At 37.8% G+C, this 22,352-nt stretch overlaps 1 protein-coding gene across 2 annotated transcripts in view; it reads right to left on the bottom strand.

Moving 5' to 3' along the window:
- The window catches only part of LOC143341094 (lachesin), a 316,834-nt gene that overhangs the window by 44,148 nt on the left and 250,334 nt on the right, over positions 1-22,352 (bottom strand). For both annotated transcript variants that reach the window (XM_076763714.1, XM_076763713.1), the window contains exons 3-5: positions 21,008-21,168; positions 1,700-1,885; positions 926-1,121 (exon numbers count right to left, since the gene is read on the bottom strand). In XM_076763714.1, coding sequence (XP_076619829.1) covers positions 926-1,121; positions 1,700-1,885; positions 21,008-21,168 — 543 coding nt within the window. The remainder of the gene's footprint in view (positions 1-925; positions 1,122-1,699; positions 1,886-21,007; positions 21,169-22,352) is intronic.

Genomic DNA, 22,352 nt, shown 5'->3' with positions numbered 1-22,352 from the left:
GGGGCACCTGACCTCGGGAACGCTTACACTTGTCTTTTACGCAAATTGTTTCATAGCCGGGTCTCGTATCGTCGATAAAACGACGAGAGAAAGATTGTACTGTTGAATATGTTTCGAAAATGTTTCGGGCAAAGTGAAACGCGCATTCGCGCGGATAGGAGTCGCAACGCACGTTAATTAATCTGTGACTGACAGAAACAAATATTTAAAACCGTCGGAGGCACGGATGAATTCATAAAATGCGTACATTTAGTGTCTTAAAACGTACACAGGAAAAAAAAAAAATCTTTTGAGCAAAGTGAAAAATGCATTCGTGCGGCACGAGTTATAAAGTTCGTTAATTAATCTGCGAGTGACGGGAGAAAATAATAATAAATGGCGAACGTACCAAATACAGATACGTTTATAAAAAGCATGAATATTTTTTTTTTAAACGTACTTGAAAAATAAAAGGTTCCGGTTTTTAATCTTCCACGGGCAAATTCATGACATCAATTTAAACATTTCCATTTCAAGCGTTTTTACGCGTTACGGACAAAACTGTCATAAAGAAATTTATACAAAATTATTACGGAGAAGAAAAAATTCGCGTATATTATAATTTTGCATTCTCTTTCAGATGAAAGTGTAAATTTTGTTCAGAACGTTATTCGATCCATTGCGTTGGATGTATTTGTAAAAATCTTTTGAACAAATTGAAAAGTGCGCTCGTGTAGTGCAACCTACAACGTTCGTTAATTAAAAGGTGACTGACAAGAAAAGCGTGCAATTAGTGTTTTAACGTCAACGTACATAAACAACTAAACGAAACGTTGAATAAAAGTGGTTTGCTTCTTACATTCGACTATTCTGAATCTGTCTTTGACTGCAATTTTCCGTACAATAATTGCACGGTTCATTTTGTAATAACGAAATTAACTCTTACTTTTTGTTTTGCCACCGGAGACTCCGGCGCGGGAAATGATGTCGGCGCCATCTTCTCGTTTCCAAATGATCTCTGGTTTTGGGTATCCGCGGGCTTTGCACACCAATTTCGCAGAGCCACCCTCCGGTACCATCAGATCGTTCGAGGTTTCTTCAGATATTATATCTGGCGGTATCACGACTTCCAAAAACGCGCTCTGTAAATTCAATGCATCAATCATTATTTATTTTCCATCTATCGATGCTTTAATATGCGAAAAACAGAAATATTTCTAAAAGAGGAGAACGAATCGGGATCTTTATCGAATAGTTACGAAAGTGGCCCGAGTCATTTATTATTAATTCAGCTTTATTTTATTTCGTCGAATTTATCGAATACAGAGTGTGACGAATAATTCCTAACGCGTCTCTTTGACGACAAAAAAACGTTTCTCGTTCGAATTATCGTCGTTCTCATCAAGAAAGCTTCAACGACAGCCAACAACAGGTCGCGTTTCATGCGAGGGCAAATTTCAATGGAATTTTTGAACATGACTCGGTGGAATTTAGCCTCCCCCGCGGGAGGTCAGTGGAAACAACTACTTCCAGGCGCAGAAACGGATTTCGCTTTAAAATGAATGCTCGCCGCGCGAAAGCGTCGCGTACAATAAAAATCTGACCCGGATGTAGGGTAAAAAGATTCCTCACTTTTCCGTGGCGTTTTTTTTCTCTTTCTCCGTTACCTTCTTTTAGTTTTTGCTCTACGCTCGATGCTACGACGATAGTCTTTTCGTACCTGGCTCTTCATAGGATCCGTGTTGACCTGACACATATAAATGCCCCGATCGTCGCGCCGTACTCCGCGAATGCTCAACGTCCACGTGTTGTAGTCATTATGCGTTACTGATAAACGCCCGTTGTTCGTGATCACGTGCTCGTGAATCGCCAGGACCGCCTTGGTGTCTGCTTTGATCCACGCCACCTGGCCTCACAAACCCATTTCTTAACACACTGCGCCATTTTACAGACGTCTGCGGCTCCGCTGTCGCGGGGCCGGCTTAACTTATCGCTAACAATATGCACAGGCTCGTTGCTCCAATGCCTTAATCACTAGACGCCGCAAATTATCGCCTTCAGGAAGGTATGCCTCGCGATAAATTGGCCAGAAAAATGCTCGAGTTCAAAACCGGAGGTATTCTAGAAACATTCGTTTCGTTAAATTTAAAGATTAAAGATCTACACGTGTGTTACGGATTAGAAATTTTATAATAACGAACGTTGTACTATTACACAAACTTTTGTTGCATCAAATATATCACTGAGGGTAAATTTTTAAAACACGCAAAATGCCCAAAATTTTTGTTTTATATTTTTTTATTTAGACAAAATTGAATCAATTTGTGTTTTCAATCATTGACTCTTTCCTTTCGATTTAGTACTTTAGATGTTTCGTATGAATTCTTTAAAATATCATTTTCAACAGATTTCTAAAAATTTGAAATATTTGAAACTTCTGTAGGGCACAAGGTTCGCGTAACGCGACGATCCTTTTGAACTCGAACATGCTTCGTACTCGGATGAATATTAAAACACTGCAAGGGCTTAATCATCTTCGACGTAATAAAACGATTAACCAGCGATTTCAAAATCCGCAGTTTTGTGGAGTATTTCGACGGAACATCTATTCCGGTGTTTCGAAAAGAGATATTCTGTCAAAAGGTTTAAATGGAAATAGACATTCCATATTTTCAATCCTACTACAACTTCATGTGGTTTTCAATCTAAAAGTTTCAATCTTCTTATATTTCCCTATAAACCCTGTTGGTTTACTAGATACGAGGCTATTAGCTTTAAATCTCTTTTTTTCCGTTGCAATTTTACAGGAGCATAGTTCTTACAAAAAATTGATAACATCAAAATTCCCTTTTTTTAATCTCGTTTTATTGATATTCGTTCTAAATATGTATTCAACCCTTTTTTATCTGCATTCAACTATTCAATCTCAACTTTTTGATACCTTTTTAACAAACTAATCGTATATTTCGATTTTTAAATAATTTTCGATATGTATATTTCACAAAATTAGCGATGCAGTTTCGTATCTGGTGGCGGATCGAACAGTTAAAATTTTTCATTTAATCACGCTTGATTTTCCAGGCATATTGGAAAATATGTTTCCCAGCTTGGACTATTTTTAGGAGGTTTCGAAACAGTATTTTAAACTGGGCTTTTATAATTTCAATCGACGTTATTCGTTATATTAACAGTTTAAATATATCGATAAGAAACATTAAAATAGACGAGCTTCGTTTATATTTTCATCGATACTTGTGCTGCAACGAGAATTGTGAAAATTTACGTCAAAAACCTACAATACGGAATATTAATAGAAATTAGTTTTGCTTTCTATAATACTTTCACTTCCTTTTTGCGACGTTTCGTTTATAATAAAATCAATATACAGAGTTTCAGGTTTCGTATTTCGGGTTTCTTTTTCGCAGAAACACCGCGATTTGACCAAAAACCGTACAAACACAGACGCTTGGTACTAGTACAGAAAATATCATAGTTCTTATATAATTATAAACGTTAATATTGCAATGTATTATTTTAGTAGCGTATTTCTTCAGGTATTTTTATTTCGTTCCCTTCTGCACAACATTTGATTTTCACAGACACGTATGTGCCTACTCTGTTCTGTATATATCAGAAAATTGTCTATTTATCACCCTTAACGAATACGAATATCCAACGAAACACAAATTAAAGTATAGAATTTATTATTAAAACCAACGTTCATACAGAACCATACTAAAATCCAGCAGACCCTCCCCCCTCAATATCTCTCTTCCCACGAAGTAGTTCAAAATTAAGCATCGTGTCGTTTAACTGGAACAATTTCGGTCGATGCAGAAACGAAGCGATCGGATCTTCGGTCATTCAGAAAACGTAAAAAGGGAAATCGATTTTTTATAGCCATTACCGTCCCCTCTAAATACGGAGGGCAAAGTTTTGTCGAGAAGCTGGTCGAAAGACGGTTTCCAGAGGGGCAGAAGGGGAGGGGGGTAGGAGCTTTCCGGCCCTTATTTCGCATAGATATTATTGGCATGAAATTGAACCCACGGCATGTCGAATATTTGACCTCGCGTCGCTTTGAAAGGCTATCTATCAACCAACAAAAGAGGTCTGCGGTTCTTATCGATAACTCGAAAGCGGAGTGTACAGAGAGAGGCGAGTAGGGGGAGAGACACGAACGGGTAGATAGAACCGAGCGAGGCAGGGAGGGCTTTGAGTGTTTGGTACTGACGGCCCTGTGAGTGCCTCCACTTATAATACATTATACGAGGATAGTAAACCCCCTCTCCTTCCCCTCTCCCTTCACCCCCTTTTCCCATCGAAACCCCTTCTCTCCTCTTTCTCCGTCTTCTACGCGGAGAGCTCCAAAAACGAGCTCTCTTCGAGAACTGAAAAAGTCCCCCGGACGACAGATGCTCGCGACTCTGAAACATTTATGTCACTCTCCCACCTCCTGGCGGCTCGTTCTTTTACGCTTCTGTACCTTTCATCGAACGATGATTAACGACGATAGGCGTTCCGCGACTTTAGAACGCTCCAACCGCACGAAGATCGAAGGATTCAAGGCGGGATCTCGTTCGAGACTTCTTCGAGCACGGAGATCGAAACGGATATGGACAAAGTGTAGTTTAAAAATGTCTCGAATTTGGTGAAGCAAGAAATCAAGGGAGCTGGGGAAAGTAATGTAATTCTTGTTATTTCATCGAATAAGAAATTTAACTCAGACTTGTAAAATGTGTTTTAAGTAATTTTCCATCAGAATTATCTCACGGGCTTTTATTTTATTTATTTACGTAGTAATTATAGTTGACAATATTTACATTTACTGAGAGAGAGGGCACTGAATCAAACCGTTTTTCGTCGATTTCGATGAAACATTATCGATAAGCAAAGAGCTGTGAAATATTGCACGATTTTACCACCATTTACGTAGATAGCCGATAGATTGCGAGATATTTAACGATAAAGCTCGCGTTTCGCACGTTGTTGCCTTAATCCCGCCAGGGACGAAATTATTTTATTCGAAGCAAACAAAAACTGAAACTGATATTGGTCCGCGGTATCTATCAAGCTTGCGATGAAATTAGGATGAATATCTCTCGTGAGGTTTAGTTTGTTCATTCAACCTTTATTTACAGCCTTGAATATGTGATAAGCGTATCGAAAAAGTTTTTGTTAACGAACAAACAGAACTTACTTTTCCTTCGATTGATTTGCATTATAAATTTCGTGATTATGGGTTTCATTTATATCGTTCGATGTTGTGCAGAAGAGCAAATATTTCGTTATGTTAAAGGTACACTTTGATATTCGATACAATAATCACTATGATATTTTGCATCTCGCCCCAGTGTCTGATTTATTTTGTACGTTTCTTGGATGGGTTCCTTGATATTGGAAATAAAAAATTTACATTAGAGGGCTGACATGAAAGATATTGAGATGTGGTGCACACACTGTATGGAATAGTGAGAGTAACAGACACTTATTACATAATTATCGTAAATCTGAATAACTGTACAGTGCCTTAAAAACTACCTGTTACGTAACCAACATTCAAGACTTCGTATTTTCACTTGTTATCGCTTACATTATGTATACGTTTCAAGATACAGTAAGAATTGGGGCCATTTTAAATCTTCCACAATTTTCTACATCAAAAACCACTGTACACAATATACTACACCGATTTGCAATTTAAAAAATTCCGAATGGACGAGGTCAATTGACTACTTTATTATTTAACTTTAGTTTCCCTTTTTTCCAGACCTCCCCTTGTCTTACGTCGACGTAACATTTAATTGAAACCACGTCGTGTGTCGCGAGACCGGAAACGGTTTCCCGTGGTCCACGCGAAAGTAAGGATTCTCGTATATCGAGCAGCCGTTGGTATCGAAAAATATTCATAGAGTCGAGAGTCGCCCAAACGATCTTTACTTAACCCGAATAAGGAAAACCCTTTCCTCGTTCGAAAACATCGCGTCTCCACCCTCGTGCCAAGCCACCCCCTCGTAGGTCCTAAGGGCCTCCGACGTAATCCCGCGGAGGCGCGCGACTCCCGTCCCTCCCCCGCAAGAGATCGCAAATTTGCAGCACAATGAAAGCTACGATTCCGAAGGGCTCTATGGAAACGAGTTTATCTTAAGCGAAAAGACGCCCCTCGCCTAATGCAGTCTCCCTTACGCATTTTCAACTTACGATCGTCTCGTGGCTTCACCCGTAGTGGGAGGGGGGATGGGGAAAAAAGAAAACAGAAAAGGGAGCTTCGGGGCAGAAAAATAGTCACGGTGAGTGAGAGGGGGGGGAAAGACGACGATAGATCGGGAGAAGGACGAAGAGAAAACAGGGGCGCTGGAAGGTGAGAGAAGGGGGGGTGGTTGTCGACGCGAAACCCTAGTCAGATATAATATCACACTACGTGCACCTATCTCTCGCGGTCTCCATTCTCGGCCCTCTTTCATATGCAAAACCATCGTCGGCGCTCTATTGTGGCGCATTGTGGGATCAGGAGCCTCGGTCCAGTCTACCACACCTCGTTTATTTCCCGCCATCTTCTCGGCCCGCTCTCTCACCCTCTCTTCTCCCCTTCCCTTCCACGGCTTGACAGCCACTTGTACCACCGGTTTTTATTCCCTCCGACTTCTATTTTCGGTAGCCAAGGTACAGCTGTTCCTTTCAACGGCACGCAGATACATGGATAAGCTCGCTAATTAAAAGTTTCACGGCGGCCACCGTCGCCGTCGATCCTCGCGCAGCTTCTTTCGTGCGCCCGTCCTCCGTCCTTCGTGCCTGCCCCGATGCTATTCTCCTCTTCCTCCACGCTTCTTCTTTCGGTACGGTTTCACGTTTTTCCCGTGCACGGCTTTGCGCTCGAGGCTCCCAGGTGCACGCCGCGGCGGCATTATTCCGCGTCTTTTGTTCGACCCTCTTTTTCTCCACGGGGACAACTTTAAATGTTGGAATTTATTACCGCGTTTACAGTGAAACGCACCGATTAACCGATCCTGTCGCGATACACCCCCGTTGGAGGCAGAGATGCAAGACGGAGGAGCCGCGGGTGCACACCCTCATTCCACTTTCTCACACTATGCCTGTTGGATCCCACAAGATTCGTGAAGAATCTTGATACAAACTAAAGATACAACTATTCACAAACACCTTACGTTTATTGACAAAATATGTATATATATACAAAATAACGTGTTAACAATGGTTCGTATTTTTCGTGATATCTAATCCATAGAAATTTGTTCTATTACACTCTTGTATACTATATATCTGTAACTTATGTAGCTTGTAAGTGTTCTGTTCTGAGTAACTGTTCTAGTGTAACTGAGTTCTGGATGTAACTGGAAGTGTGATGTTCTGTTCTGTAACTTGTAATGTTCTTGTGTACCTTGTAAAGGTTCTTGTGTAACTGGGAGTGTTCTGATTGTAACTTGTGAATGTTCTTGTGTAACTTCTAACTTAAGTGTTCTGATGTAACTTGAAGAGTCCTGATTGTAACTTGTAACGTGATTATATACTGATTTCTATTAACAAATCAAAACTTTGCCCATCCCTCGTGAACCAGTCCTCCCGACACTCGAAATTCCACCTACTGAGAGTTGTGGGGGGCAGATGAATGGGCCCAAAGTACAGTGGAACTAATTAGGTGTGCTTAAGGGGGGAGTCTCAAAAAAATTATTTTGTATTCCCAAAGGATAGCTAAGTAAACTATGAAAATGAATCATAACGTCAGATGTAACATTTTCTTAAAAAAAAAAAATTAAAAAAAAATGGTTCAATTTTCTATCATTCATATGAAACTCCCCTCTTAATGGCTTTAGGGTATGTCAATTCCTTTTGTAAAATAAGATACATTGCCAGATGACCAAATCAAGTAATATTGAATTAAATGATGTGTCCTTTAATATAAAATGACGTCATTTTCAATTTTGCGGAATTTTTCAGAAAAATTTCAAAAAAAATTTTAAACAGTCCCCCCTCCTCAAGTGGGAGACTTGAAATCTTTCCGGGGAACTTAGAAATTTTTCAGCCCCGATTTGAAATCTTTCTGGCGAAAATTTTTTAGTCGGAAAGTAAGTTCCCTTCTTTAAAAGAAAAAAAAAAATAGAAATAAAGGGCAGTCGAGATTCCAAATCGTATACCGTTTACTCGAGTTGGCATGATTGCACATGCACTATTGAATTTGAAAAAAATTCAAGGATCTACAGATGTAGTGCTCTTCGTGTCATTTACCTTTCTCCTGACATTTTTTCATAAATGCATCAATAATGGTGCTGTGACCTGAAACAGTTGCATGGACCACTCTGTATGTAGAGGTTTCCAATACGAGCAAATAGAACTTTCGATATTCATAGCCGCCATATTTGTCGTTCGCTTGTTCTTGTCACGTGACGTTTGTATTCAGAGAGTTTGACCACAGCCTTCAACCCCAACGCTACCACGAACTCTGTATTAACAAATTCTAGATTATTCGTAAATTAATACCAAAAACTCCAATCATCAAAACCAAAAATTCAAATACGAATCAATTTACGGAACGAAAGTAAAGTTTGCTCGAATCTGTTAACAGATTTCGAAATCTTTTAATAACTATAAATACAACAATATGGCTGGATTGAAGTTAATACAGTTTGAGGCCCCTGAACTGTAATTTGAATCCCTCTGAAGATTTTAACGTATCGTCAGCGTTGCAATTAGTTTCATCAGGAGTCTGACGGTACCAATTGGTATTAAAGATATTCCGTTGTTAATTTTGATTGATCAGAATAATTGTATATCGAAATATCGAGGATCCGTGTTGTGGGTGGCCTGTATTATCCGACGTGGCTTTGCCACAGGGAGATTAATTTCGTTAATTCAAGAAACGTTTCGAGATAGATCGAGTTTGCTGATATTCCCGCGAACTCGTACAATACCGTATCAGCACTTTCATTGTAGTATCATTTGTTAAATCATCGAATGCTGCAGGCACAACATTATCAAACAAATTACTTGACGGTGTGCAGCAGGTAGATATGAATTTCGAACTGTTTGCTTTGATGCATGTACATTCATTCGGGTAAGGGCTTAACTTAATGTTCCTGACTACCGACGTAATTTGTGTCATGAACTAAACGAGCTGAAATTTCGCCGTGCATAACATGAATCTTTGCTCCTGACGTACCTCATTTTTCTGGTTTGATTAACTGCTTAGCGTTCTCGCTGCTCGGTAATTTAGCGACTTTCTGCGAGCAATTACGGAACGACTTTTAATGCAAATACGCGTTTAAATCACGGTTTTGTATTAATGACGTTTCGCTATTCGCGAGAGATATCAAAATGTGTTCCATGCGCGACGATCTATCTGCCCAACACGGTCGACGGAAACGTTAATATTTTGTGTTTATTTACGTTCACGTCGAATTCATTACGTGTAATTCGTTAATTTATAACCACGAATTTTTATTCAATTTTCAACGAATATATCGGTGACGTTTGCAAAATCTAATCTTCGATTCCCCATTGTTGCGTATTCTGGACAGCTCGAAACACTATTTCCGGTGTGTAAAAAACAGAAAGCGCCCAAGGGTTTCCTATCTTGTAACATGTCAATCAATTGTTCCGTGGATTTTACTCTTTGTACTATGTTGCGTAGCTGTCACGATTCAAGTAGGGCCAACGAGAGATCTCTTCGATACCTAAAATTTGTTTATTAAAGGGTCCCTGGCATTGTTTCTAGACAGTTAATCTTTTTTCAGAGGATGCAGAATAGTCGAGGAGTGGGAAATACTCGGATCCCTGGAGCAATGGATATGCTAATAATAGATTATAAACAATGGAGCCAAGATCTTTCGACCCATTATAGTGAATCGTGAATTCTAACTTGAGGTTCAGCAGTAATACAGACTTTCTGAGGGGCTTCGAAGGCTTTACTGCAGTCGAATGAAACGCTTTCGATATATGTTTAAACATACAAGGCGATTCTAATAACAGAATACAAATATAATTTTCAACTTTGATATTATTCGACCAAAAATATTGAAAATTCGTAAGAAATACTTACCATTACATTTCTATAGAAAAACCTTCTGGATATGATTCAAATTAAGAGGTTCGAATCGTTAAATAAAGTTTTCGACCAACTCCACCCACACACACACAAGGAACCTTTGTAATTGGTTGCAACTTCTTATAAATAATATAATAATATACTACAGTCGAATGAAATTCTTTAGATATATGTTTAAACATACAAGGCGATTCTAGTAACAGAATACAAATATAATTTACAACTTTGGTATCATTCGACCAAAAATATTGAAAATTCGAAAGAAATACCATTACATTTCTATAGAAATACGTTCTGATCTCAAATTAAGAGGTTCGAATCGTTAAATAAAGTTTTCGACCAACTCCACCCACACACACACAGAAGAATCTTTCCTTAGCCTGTGGTCGCAACTTCTTATAAATAATGTAAGCGATAACAGATAATAATTAGAATCGTTAAATGTTCTATCTCTGGTTTCTTGGAGGGAATTGAATTGTAAATTTGTAGGGCACTGTTTCAGTCCATACACCGGAAAGTTTATCTTCGGCAGAGTCTCGAAACAAGTTTGTACAAATTAAAAACTTTAACCCGTTGCATTTAAATGAGATTTGCAGTTGTGCCGGCGCTAAGGTAAATCACCACTTTGGAACGAAACGTAGTACAATAATTGCACCGAAGCATCATTTTCTGCGGGAACAATGCCCGGTAACTTTTGTGTACCTTGCCGACGTAAAACCTCAGAGCGTCCGCCAAACGAGTTGTACAATAATTGTCGTAATAAATTGATAAACAACTTTTGTAGCGTACGATAGTCTCTTGAGGAGTTCGTGGTTAACATTTCATGGCAATAAAAAGCATTTCTCAACCATATTACTGAAAACTTGTAGCTTTGGTAATCGTGGTGAAATTAATATAGTTTCTCGTGAATTCTTTCCAATAGTAAGATGTACCTTATACTACATAGTTACATCTAGTGTTTTTTTCCTAGTCTCTATTACCGTTAATCTAACTTACGTAACGTACCTAAATTAATAAGTACTTATTTAACACATTTCTATTTTCGAATCCCGTGTACTCGATACTTAGGGCCTGTTCCAAAAAAATTCTAGCAACGATCGTTAAATCTTTATCGTTTTCTCTAAATTTCTATACAGTCGGCGGAGGCGTCTATCGGTCTCCGTTAAAATACTTTCTATTCCGACGTGTCTCTTACATGTATCTCGATATCTAGAGCCTCGTTTCTAAATTCTAACAATTAATTAACTTCCCTTATTCATCTAGATTAATGCTTATTCAAAAACATGCTCATGCAACCGTCGTGTTCTCTCTCATTATCATATATTCATGCATCAGGGCATGCCTCGCACAAGCGAGAATTCATAGATACGCTAAAACAATATGATATTCAACGCGACTTAATCGTCGACCTGGCTATTACTTACGACGCATAACATATCTTAACATTGTGCACTCAACTCTCGTCCAATGCAGCTTGCATGATATCTCATCCCACGAACAAACAGTCTCAGGTGTGTTGTGCATTGTGAACAAACGGTTGTGCGACATACGTTGTGCATTTGTGATGAATCGATGTCGATCGGGGGAAATTTCGTGTTTACAAAATTATCTTTTGACAGCCACGTCGTCCAGCGACACGTTTTACACGAATATCAAGTCGTTTCATAAGTCTTTGCGTAATTTCAAAAAATGTTAATCAACTGTATAATTTCTTCTCTAGAGGTTAGTAATTTATTTAAAAAAAATTGCACATCGATTTACGGTAGAGATACATACTGATCGAAATTATATAATATAATAAAGAGTTTTTACTATTATTTCAGAGAGATTTTTCTATTTATGTTCTAATTTTTCAATCGAAAAATTATGTCTTGCATTTCAATTGGTAGGGCTATGTTCACGTATGCTTATATTGGGCAAATACTTATGAAATGATCGGATATGGTTGAGCTCGACTATGACGTTCGTAATACAATCTAATTATCTACCGTAAATCGTAGAGGAAATTGGAAACCAGAAGTTCAACGAGTGACTGAAATCGAAAGTACAGAATCTGTACGACTTTAAAATATTCTATCGTATTCTATTCCCAGGACAATAATACCGACAACAATAATTGCGCAATAAACTGCCACCTCGCAGGGATTTGGCAAAATTTCCGAATGCTCGTTAATGCGCTGTATCACGTTCTGGATATATCAGTGAGGATCGGTGACAATTATTCACCGGGATGTGCGTTTGGTGTCATTATTTCCCCGGAATATCTGTTGCGTTTAAGCGTCAAAGCTTAAATCTAAGAAGCCAACAAGCCATGTACCGCGGGGTTTCAATATTTTTATCGTTTACTAGTACTCTATGAGAACGTTGCCATTCCAAGAAATCAATCCACGGAGCTATTAGAATTAGCAGAAACGTATTCGGTGTTTCTTTCAATCTTTAATCCAGTAGTAACATCAAATAGAACGGTTCCTGTCCTTAAATAGAAGATAATTCTGTTGCACAATTGCCTCTCTCACCCTGTACAAACACACGTGCACGAAACAATTTCGATTTCAATGTGTGCCCTGACACTGACGTATCAATTATTCTCAATATTAATTTTCACAATCAAAAATACAATATACCAGTATTCGATACGAATTAAAAACTTACCGATTATTATTTATAGAAAATAACGTATAGTTTTTAAAGTACATTAGAATAATAATTTTTATACTGTCACAAAATTATTTTATACTTTATAAAAAGAAATTTATACTTTCACAATCAAAAATACAATACAGGGTGTTCGGCCACCCCTGGAAAAAATTTTATGGAGGATTTTAGAAGCCAAAATAAGACGAAAATCAAGAATACCAATTTGTTGATGGAGGCTTCGTTAAAAAGTTGTTAACGTTTAAAGTCCCGCTCGTTCTGAATTTTTTTCTCGAAAATGCGCAGGATTTCGGGGATATGTCTATTCACCAAAAATGATTGTAATTGACCCCCGCAACTGAAAATAATTTTTCTAAAACGATTTCAAATTTTTTTTTTCCGTCGAAAAATTTCACCTTCTCGAATTTTTTTCTAGGAAGTGGGTAGGATTTCGGGGGTATGCCTGCTCATTAAAAATGATTGTAATTGACCCCCATAACCGAAAATAATTTTTTCAGAACGATTTGAAACTTTTCAAATTTCACCGAATTTCAGGGAAACATGTCAATGTATGGTCAGACATTGCATTTTCGGTAAGGAATTTTTTTCTCGAAAGTGCGTAGGATTTCGGGGGTATGCGTAATGACCAAAGATGATTGTAATTGACCCCCGCAACTGAAAATAATTTTTTTAGAACGATTTGAAAAATTTTTGTTTGCTCGAAAAATTTCTCTCATTCTCGAATTTTTTTCTCGAAAGTGGACGGGATTTAGAAGATATGTGTAATGACTAAAAATGATTGTAATTGACCCCCGGAACTGAAAATAATTTTTCCAGAATGATTTGAAACTTTTGAATTTAATTGTTAATAACTTTTTAACGAGGCCTCCATCAACAAATTGGTATTCATGATTTTCGTCTCATTTTAGCCTCTAGAATTCTCCATTAAAACTTTTCCCAGGGGTGGCCGAACACCCTGTATATCAGTATTCGATACGAATTAAAAACTTACCGATTATTATTTATAGAAAATAACGTAGAGTTTTTAAAGTACACTAGAATAATAATTTTTATACTGTGATAAAATTTATTTTGTGTAAAATCACACATTTATTTCTCGTGCTTGATTTAGAATAAGCACAGAGAAAATATCGATATCGTCACGCGAACAGGAGCGGCGCATTCGACGCGGGAAAAAATTTCTTTTGGAAAGGTCATCGCGTTCCGCGAATCGTTCTTGATTAACGCCGCCTTCTAAGAAGCACTCGCGCAAGTTTTTCCCAGCGAGACGCGAAATATGAGTACCGGTGGCTTCCTCATTGTTAGCCGGGAACGTCGACAATGCGATGAAAACCGACGATCAGGAGTTTGTACGGGGAAGCAAAATCGCTGTCGCGGAACTTGTATTACTAACTGCCGCGGAATGTCGCTGCAGAATGCATTTATTGCCCCGGGTATTCATCGGCGCATGAATGGCAAGATTAAGCTTTTCGAGTACGCTTATTTAAGTTACTCGCCTTGCCGGATCCGCGCCTCCATAGAGAAAACCACGAGGGAAGAATATTTTAAAGGGACTGCCAAAACGCAGCGTAATGGATTATCCGAGCTTGCGGGGCGCGAAAAATACCAACAAGAACGCGGGATATTCGACGGGAGGGCAACTCGAAAACCCCTAGAGAATTTCCCAGGTTCATAAAAGAAACGTTGCTTCGAGAAATTGTCGGATTATTTTTTTAAACTTTACCTCCGCTTCGAACTTTAACCCCATCAGGGACGAATTATCGTTACCTTGGGCACACGGAAATTTCGACTGACTTTTAACCCGAGATATTTACCCTATTTTGCTTATTTAATTCATTCAACAGTTTAACGATTACACGTTACTATACTTGAAATAACGTGAAAGTTATATTGTCGCGAGATAAACTCGTTCGAAGCATTTTTAACGTTTCAATTATTTTATTTTACCTAGCCTTTGAACTATAGTCACTTCAGAAGTGATCGTTTCTTAGGGGCACACGAAAATTTCGACTGACTTTTAACCTGAGATATTTACCCTATTTTGCTTATTTAATTCATTTAACAGTTTAACGATTACACGTTACTATAGTTGAAATAACGTGAAAGTTATATTATCGCGAGGTAAATTCGTTCGAAGCATTTTCAACGTTTTAGTTATTTTATTTTGGGCTCACTTATGCGATAGAAAAATTGGAAAAATTGTCTATGGCGAGACGATATTTGTGATATAAATTATAGAACTAAATCAAGTATTTTTCGTATAATTTTTACGAATATTAATCTGTATCGGTTATTTATAAAAAAAACAGCTTGTATACGTCGAGGTAGAAAATTCGCGGGAGAATTTTGATCTGCATTAACACGGTCGTTATCGTACGCGCGATCGATTGTGCTTATTAACGTTCTAACTGTTTTATATCGCTAACAAGCTACCGTAAAACTGGACGGCTCGTAAAAGTTTCTAATTAATAACTTTTGATTTATACGGGCAAATTTCGATACGAGGTATATATCGTTCCCGACCGTGGTAACTTTATACTCGAATTTTTGATCAATACGATCCTGCCAAACACGACGAATATAATCTACCATATTTATTATTTTTGTCAGCGAATAAAAGATAAAAATACTTAATGAGTGAAATGAAAATTGTAAAAACTAAACGAACGCTAGCAATTTGTGAAATACAATGGTAACTGGTAAGATTAATTGTATTTAAATTGAAATATCAATTGTGTAATAGAAGTAAATTGATCAAACGAAGTGTTCCGCAGTTTTCAAGAATATTTTAATACCAGACACGATCGATTTCCAATGACACGTTCCAGTATATTTAATATTACTCTCTTTGATTCGCGAAATAAAAGAAACATTCGATTCCGTCCATACTGCAGGAAAAAATGTAAAATTTACACATACACGGTTTTCGGCCATCCCTGGGCAAAATTTTGATGGCAGATTCTAGAGGTCAAAATAAGATTAAAATCAAGAATATCTATTTCTTGACTGAGACTTCATTAAAAAGTTCTTAAAAAATTAAATTAAAAATTTTTTCAAATCGTTCTGAAAAAATTATTTTCTGTTGCAGGGGCCAATTATAATCATTTTTAGTCATTATACATACCCCCGAAATCCTACGCACTTTTGAGGAAAAAATTCCTTACCGAAAATATAATAATGTCTGACCAGTCGTTGATATGTTTCCCTGAAATTTCATACATATCTTTAAAACGTCATAACTTCTGAACGGATTGGACGATTTTAATGTTTAAAAAAGCAAACAACGCGTATTTTGATGGACAATATGTAGAAATTCCAAAAATATTCGGAAAGTTGTTCTTTGACCCCGTAAAATGAGAAAAACCACATAAAAATGATACAATTTTCAAATAGCCATAACTCCTACAACAGTGAATATAGTTCAATGTAACTTTTTTCTGAAGTAGAGCCTATAGGTATCTACAAAAAAGTATTAGACAATTTTTCTATAGGGCGTCAAATAAATTACTAAAAATCGGAAACGAATTTTTAAGCAAGATCGAAAGAGGGTAGGTGCTTAAATTTTTCGGCGAAATTAAAAAATTTCAAATCGTTCTGGAAAAATTATTTTTGGTTGCGGGGGTCAATTGCAATAATTTTTGGTCATTAGACATACCCTCGAAATCCTGTGCATTTTTGAGAAAAAAATTCAGTAAGGGCGGAACTTTAAACGTTAATAACTTTTTAACGAAGCCTCCTTCATCAAATTAGTATTCTTGATTTTCTTTTTATTTTGGCCTCTAGAATCTACCATTAAAATTTTTCCCAGGATTGGCCGAACACTCTGTATATAATAAAGATTTAATTGGATTAAACTTTCACAAAAACGATGCATACGAGGTTTCAGAAAAACGTTCAATTCATTAACTACCAAGATATTAATTTTCTCTTTATTTCTCTACAAAATACATTGTATAAAATATACTTAAAAAATTCAAACGATATTCAAAGAAATTAACAGAAATACTCTTCAAAGAATATTGTTCTTCGCGTTCATCGACTGGAGTATCGTCGCTAGAGGGATGAAAACAATCTCACGATCTTTCTCCGCGGCGCTCTTTATTTGTTTAAAACCTCCTCATCGCGAGATATCATCAGATGGCCGAGTCAGAGTGATTTGTCATTCGTCGTATTTGTAAAGGGCAAAGATACTCGTCGTGTTTACGCCAGTATATATGCGCATACATTTGGCTCAAGACTTTACCGGGTCTCTTGATCATGAGAATGAAAATGAAAATGATAATTTGTCGTATACGAATCAGCAAGTCAAATAACGACGCGAGTTAGACAGAGCCGCGTCGCGCAGAAGAAAGAATGGTGATTTTCGTCCGGGGGGGTGTACACGCGATAACTGAAATTATGCATGCACTTTCGGAACACATTTTATCATTGTCTTTCTTTCACATCTCCTCTGTATCAATTTCATTTTTTCCCCGCGTTATTCGGGGAAGCTCGCTCGAGCCCTTCAAAGGCTAATAAAAATAAATATGAATGAAAACCCCCGCCACTTCGGAATTGCCATCAAAACCGACTCCCGGCACTAAGAAAGACGGGACAAAAAATGCCCAGAAAGTATAATTTTATTTCTATAATAAAATCGAAAGTGAATTAAAAATAATAGTAATACGATTTCGAAAAGGAGTAGCAAGGCTATAACAAAGTACGATTTCTTATACCTTCGAGTAACGAAAATTAATGAGCAAAGGGAAACGCAAAGTTTCGTAACTCTTGTTTTATATAATCCCCTTTGCATTACCCTTTTACGTCGAAAGAGTGTAAATGATTACAACTTGGAACAGGGAATTGTTTGACTCTATCGCGTGAAAGAAGTCGAATCGCGGGGCCCCCATTGGCCAAATGAATCGTATATTTCCTCGCGTTATAAACTTTACGGTTTTAGGTCTTAATTAAAATCTACAGGCAAACTTTCAACGGAATCTCTTTGGAAAGAAATATTCTCCCCGCCGACTCTTTCGTGTAGCGAGAAATCCGTTCAACAAGTGGGATCGTAAAAGCGTCAAATATATTTCGCCCGGTTTCAGTTATGAAATCTTTCCTATTTTGTTATATTAGAGACGTTAAAAATTAACGCGAGAATGCTGTTGTGAGTCGAGAAATCATAATCGTATCGAGGTGTTAATAATTACAATTAGTGATCGTATCGAAAGTGTTACACGTTTCGAATCTCGAAATGATCGCTTTTCAATTTCTCGAAGTTCCAACAAGTAATCTAAGGGTACACAGAATTTTCTGAATATTAATTTTCTTTTTAAAATTAACTCGTTCTAGCCTATGAAGGTACGTATGGGAAATTTGGTTATTGGAACTGACCGTTATGAAATATTCGACATGAATAATATTATTGAAAAAAGTGACGGTGGTACGGATACCGCACGAAACACGGACGGAATTCGATTTTTAACTAGTTGGTTTGTGTATGAAGATATATGTATGATAGGAACATTGTCCTGATTTCTCTGGAGTATTGCTTTTTTTAGCGTGCACCGCCAGCTACGCGGTATAGTTGACAAATTGCCAATGTTCCCGACTTCCTGCATGCTTCCGCGGACGACGACGATGATTAAATAAATATATTGTTCGGTAAATTAAACGATCGATTTGTAGAATATTTTTATAATGTTCGTAATCGGGCTACGCGTGACTTACATTTAACCCCTTAACGCTCATATTTTTTCCAAGAATGATCAGCTTTCTGTATTGGACTTAAGCTATATAAAAATGCGGTTTTTGTTAATTACAATGTTGTATCTAACGTATAATTTAAAGGAAAACAAATGTTATCATTCTTTAAACCGTTAGATTAAACAAATATCGTTTTTCAAAGCAGTTAAACTCAGGTATGAGCGTTAAGGGGTTAATAATAAAATACTCGACAGTGACCATCCAACTGATAAGACAGTTCGTCGATACGAACAGTAAAGATTAACGCAAGCAAAGAGAGTCTCGTGAGCATCGATGCTCGACGATTTAAACGTCAGAAACAATATTTATACTGTAAAGACACAATTTAGAAGATTCTATACAGTTACAATACATGTGCAATACGTTTCGAAACTTCTATTAAGAAAAAGAAACACGAATAGAATAATGAATCTCGTATTCAGTGACGTATAGTTGATATTTCTGGAAAGGCATATTTAAGCTATACTAATCAGTCGATTTTACTGTTACTTGGTCCACCATTCTGCTTTTATCCAACTCTTTAATAGCCATCGTTTCGATTCCACATAATCTACTTTCCAAGCTACCGCTATGTTTAATATGTCTTAGGCTGTTTCCACAGTAACGCCATTTTTTACGTACGTTATTAGTCATCTGACTGCAAAACGTGAAAAGTTCTTTGGACCATTAAAAATGGCGTTGGATACCGATAGGTTTAGTATTAGGGGCAAAGATAATTTCGTATTGGAAAAATATTTGTTAGCAGAATAAAGTAGAATTATTAGAACATGGGATTACTATGGAACAGCCTAACAGGAAGCACATGCTACTTTGGTAATTGAACCCAGCAGCAATTAGTAGGCCTGTTCGCGCCGGCTTCTCGCGATCACTAAAAACATGTGATTCTATGCTAACGAATTCATGAGTGTGACAAATGTATACTAATACGACAGAGTGTTTCGTAATCGCGTAGAAGAATTTTAACCACGCTTCCATTTCATTTCCTTTACTCTGTCGATCGATATATGCCAGGCTAGGAAGATTCATCTATCTTTATTTTATTTATCTTTTTATAATTTGACAAGTTATATGCTTTCGAAAAGATGTCCTTGGAAAAAAATTTGTATTAGTATTAAAAATTCATTTAAATTTAAATATTTATGTAAAAAAATTAGTATTTAAATAGATCTGTTGACCTATATAACTTGGGAACTCACGATGTTATTAATTATTAACTCGAATGTTTCTCTGTTTTAGCCACTTAAAGAAAGGCGTTTCTAAGCCTGTAATTAGAAACACTTGTTATTATTTTACAATTCTGTATTTAATGTTTTACATTTCAGCAAGAAAGGTCGTAAACTAAAATATTTAAATACCAAAGTGACTATAGATATTAAATAGATTGTGATCCAGCAGACAACAGATTAAAAATAAAGTAGAATTACGTGGAAGACTGTTTTAGAAAACTGACTAGAACGATACAACGAGTCATATAAAAAATTACGTACCACGAAAAAATTAACGAAAGGTTTTCTTCTTCGGTAAAAATTCGTGAATCTTTTGTTTGCCATTTTGACAATTCACACATCGTTCATTTATACAATTTATGTTCGAATCAAAAAAATCTGAAATCTGGACTACGGATTAATATCTTAAAACGTCACAAATTGTAAATACCGTATTGTGAAAAGATTAGACACTTCTAAACGTATCCTGGCCCGAAGATCGACAAAATATTTTTACATTTCGATCAGAGTGAAAGGGTCGCAGTTTAAAAATCTACCACTCGACGGCGACGCGAGAATGGAAACGCCGGAGAAACGCCTTTCGGAAACATTTTAACCGAATTCTCGTCGACGATTTATTCAAAAACTCTGCAAAAACGAGTACGGGGGGAAAAATCGCGTTCCTCGGTTCGAATCGTTTCCGGGTATCGTGGCCTGGCGAAACACTCTGTGCACCCGCGAGCGCTCGAAGCACGCTCGAAGCGAACGAACCTAACGCTCTACTACGCCTAGAAAACAGTCGACACAGTCGTCATCGTACAGTGAAGGGGGGGGAAACAATATGCATGACGTTCTCACAAGCTATCGTCAGCTATTCTGCAAGCTGTTCTTTCTTTCATTTCTTTTTTTTTCTGTCTCGGTTACGACGAGTCATCCGCGCGTCAAAGTCGGAAAGTAGAGGAGGGAGAAGGTCGGGGAAGGAGCGCGAAAGTTTAAGTTTCGCGGCTGGCGACCGGTTTCGCGGTGCCCAGCGGAGTTCTATCGGGGGCTAGATGGGTGAAAATGGATGTCGTACAAAGACAGAAAGAGAGAGAGAGAGTCAGAGTAAGAGTGAAAATGGGAGTGAGATAGAGAAAGAGAGAGACAGATAGAGAAATGGTTTTGATGATGGTGGCGGCTGCTGGCGGTGGTTTTCTTTTTCATAGCTGGCAGTGGTGCGGTTAAATGCAGTGCTGTGAGGTGCAGGCACACGCGCATATAAGTAGTGCAGTAGTAGTAGGTAGTAGTAGTGATGATAGTAGTAGTAGTAGGTAGTAGTAGATAAGGTAGTCCATTACAGGCGGACACAGGTTAATGGTAAAATAGTTACCCGGGCCTTGGCGCCGCCAGAGTGATCTCCGCTCGCGGAGGAGGAAGGACTCACCCGGTATCCACCGAGGTTGTTCACCACGCAGGTGAAGGAAGCGTCTCGACCCTGCGGGATCGTTACGTTCTGCAACGGGTGAACGAAGTCTGGCTCGAACCCCGTCACTGGAACAATTAAGCCATAATTTTATATTAAACTCCGTTCCCCTGCAAATTAACCCCGGCGAGGGGTACGCGTCTTGGAAATTAGTTTATCGTTGGACAATATCGCGAAGCACCCCGGGACTCATGAATACCCATACGGTAAATCTGCGCGTTCCCGCGACAGACGGCCCCTCCAGGGAACACCAAAGTCACTTACCTGGTAATTATCGAGTCAAAACGGGGGACAATGCTGCGGGAATTAGCCAATTTTCGATTTTAGTCGATAATCTCGCAGGGGGGGTGGGTTGTTACTTTTATTTGGCTTTTGAGGAGCTCGAAGTGGATATTTGCTTCTGGAGATAATGGAAAAGTTATAGAAAATTTTGTAACATTCAAATATATAAGAAATATTTAAAGTAAGATACGAATTATTGTTTAGAAGCTGAGACAACCCCCTACAGAGCTCCCAAAACTCGTCAAAACGAGAGTCAATGCTGTAGAAATAAGGCAATTTTTGATTTGAGTCGATAATTTTACAGGGGGTGGGTTGTTACTTTTATTTGGCTTTTGAGGAGCATCGAAATGGATTATTTGCTTCTGGAGATGATGGAAAAGTTATAGGAAATTTTGTAACATTCAAATATATAAGAAATATTTAAAGTAAGATACGAATTATTATGTTTAGAAGTCGAGACAACCCTCTACAGAGCTCCCAGAGGGTCAAAGCTGTAAAAATTAGGCAATTTTTGATTTGAGTCGATAATCTTGCAGTGTGTTTTTACTTTTACTTTTACGTGTCCTTTGAGGAGCTCGAAGTGGATATTTGCCTCTGGAGATGATGGAAAAGTTATAGAAAATTTTTAACATTCCAATAAATAAGAAATATGATATGAATTATTATGCTTAGAAGTTGAGCCTCTACAAAGCTCCCACTGTATTAATTCTATTAATAAAAATATGAGTTTGTATGAAGATCCCGCAGTCTAATAATGAGTAACGATAGAGTGATTTAGATTAATTTTTGCGATCTATTTTTCCTCGATAGTGCGTTTCGCGTTCGTTTCAATTGGACGGTTCTGTTTCAAAGAGGAGCGGTTTGTAGCTATATTGTTCAAAGGGGTTAGGCGCTGAAACGGACACGAGCTCAATTTGGACATTAATTCCGAGTATGGCTGTAGTTTCTGGCTCCCGAAACAAATGTGGCG

This window comes from Colletes latitarsis, chromosome 4, assembly GCF_051014445.1.
Source record: "Colletes latitarsis isolate SP2378_abdomen chromosome 4, iyColLati1, whole genome shotgun sequence".
NCBI classification, from domain to species: Eukaryota; Metazoa; Arthropoda; class Insecta; order Hymenoptera; family Colletidae; genus Colletes; species Colletes latitarsis.
This window is presented reverse-complemented; position numbering and strand designations above follow the sequence as displayed.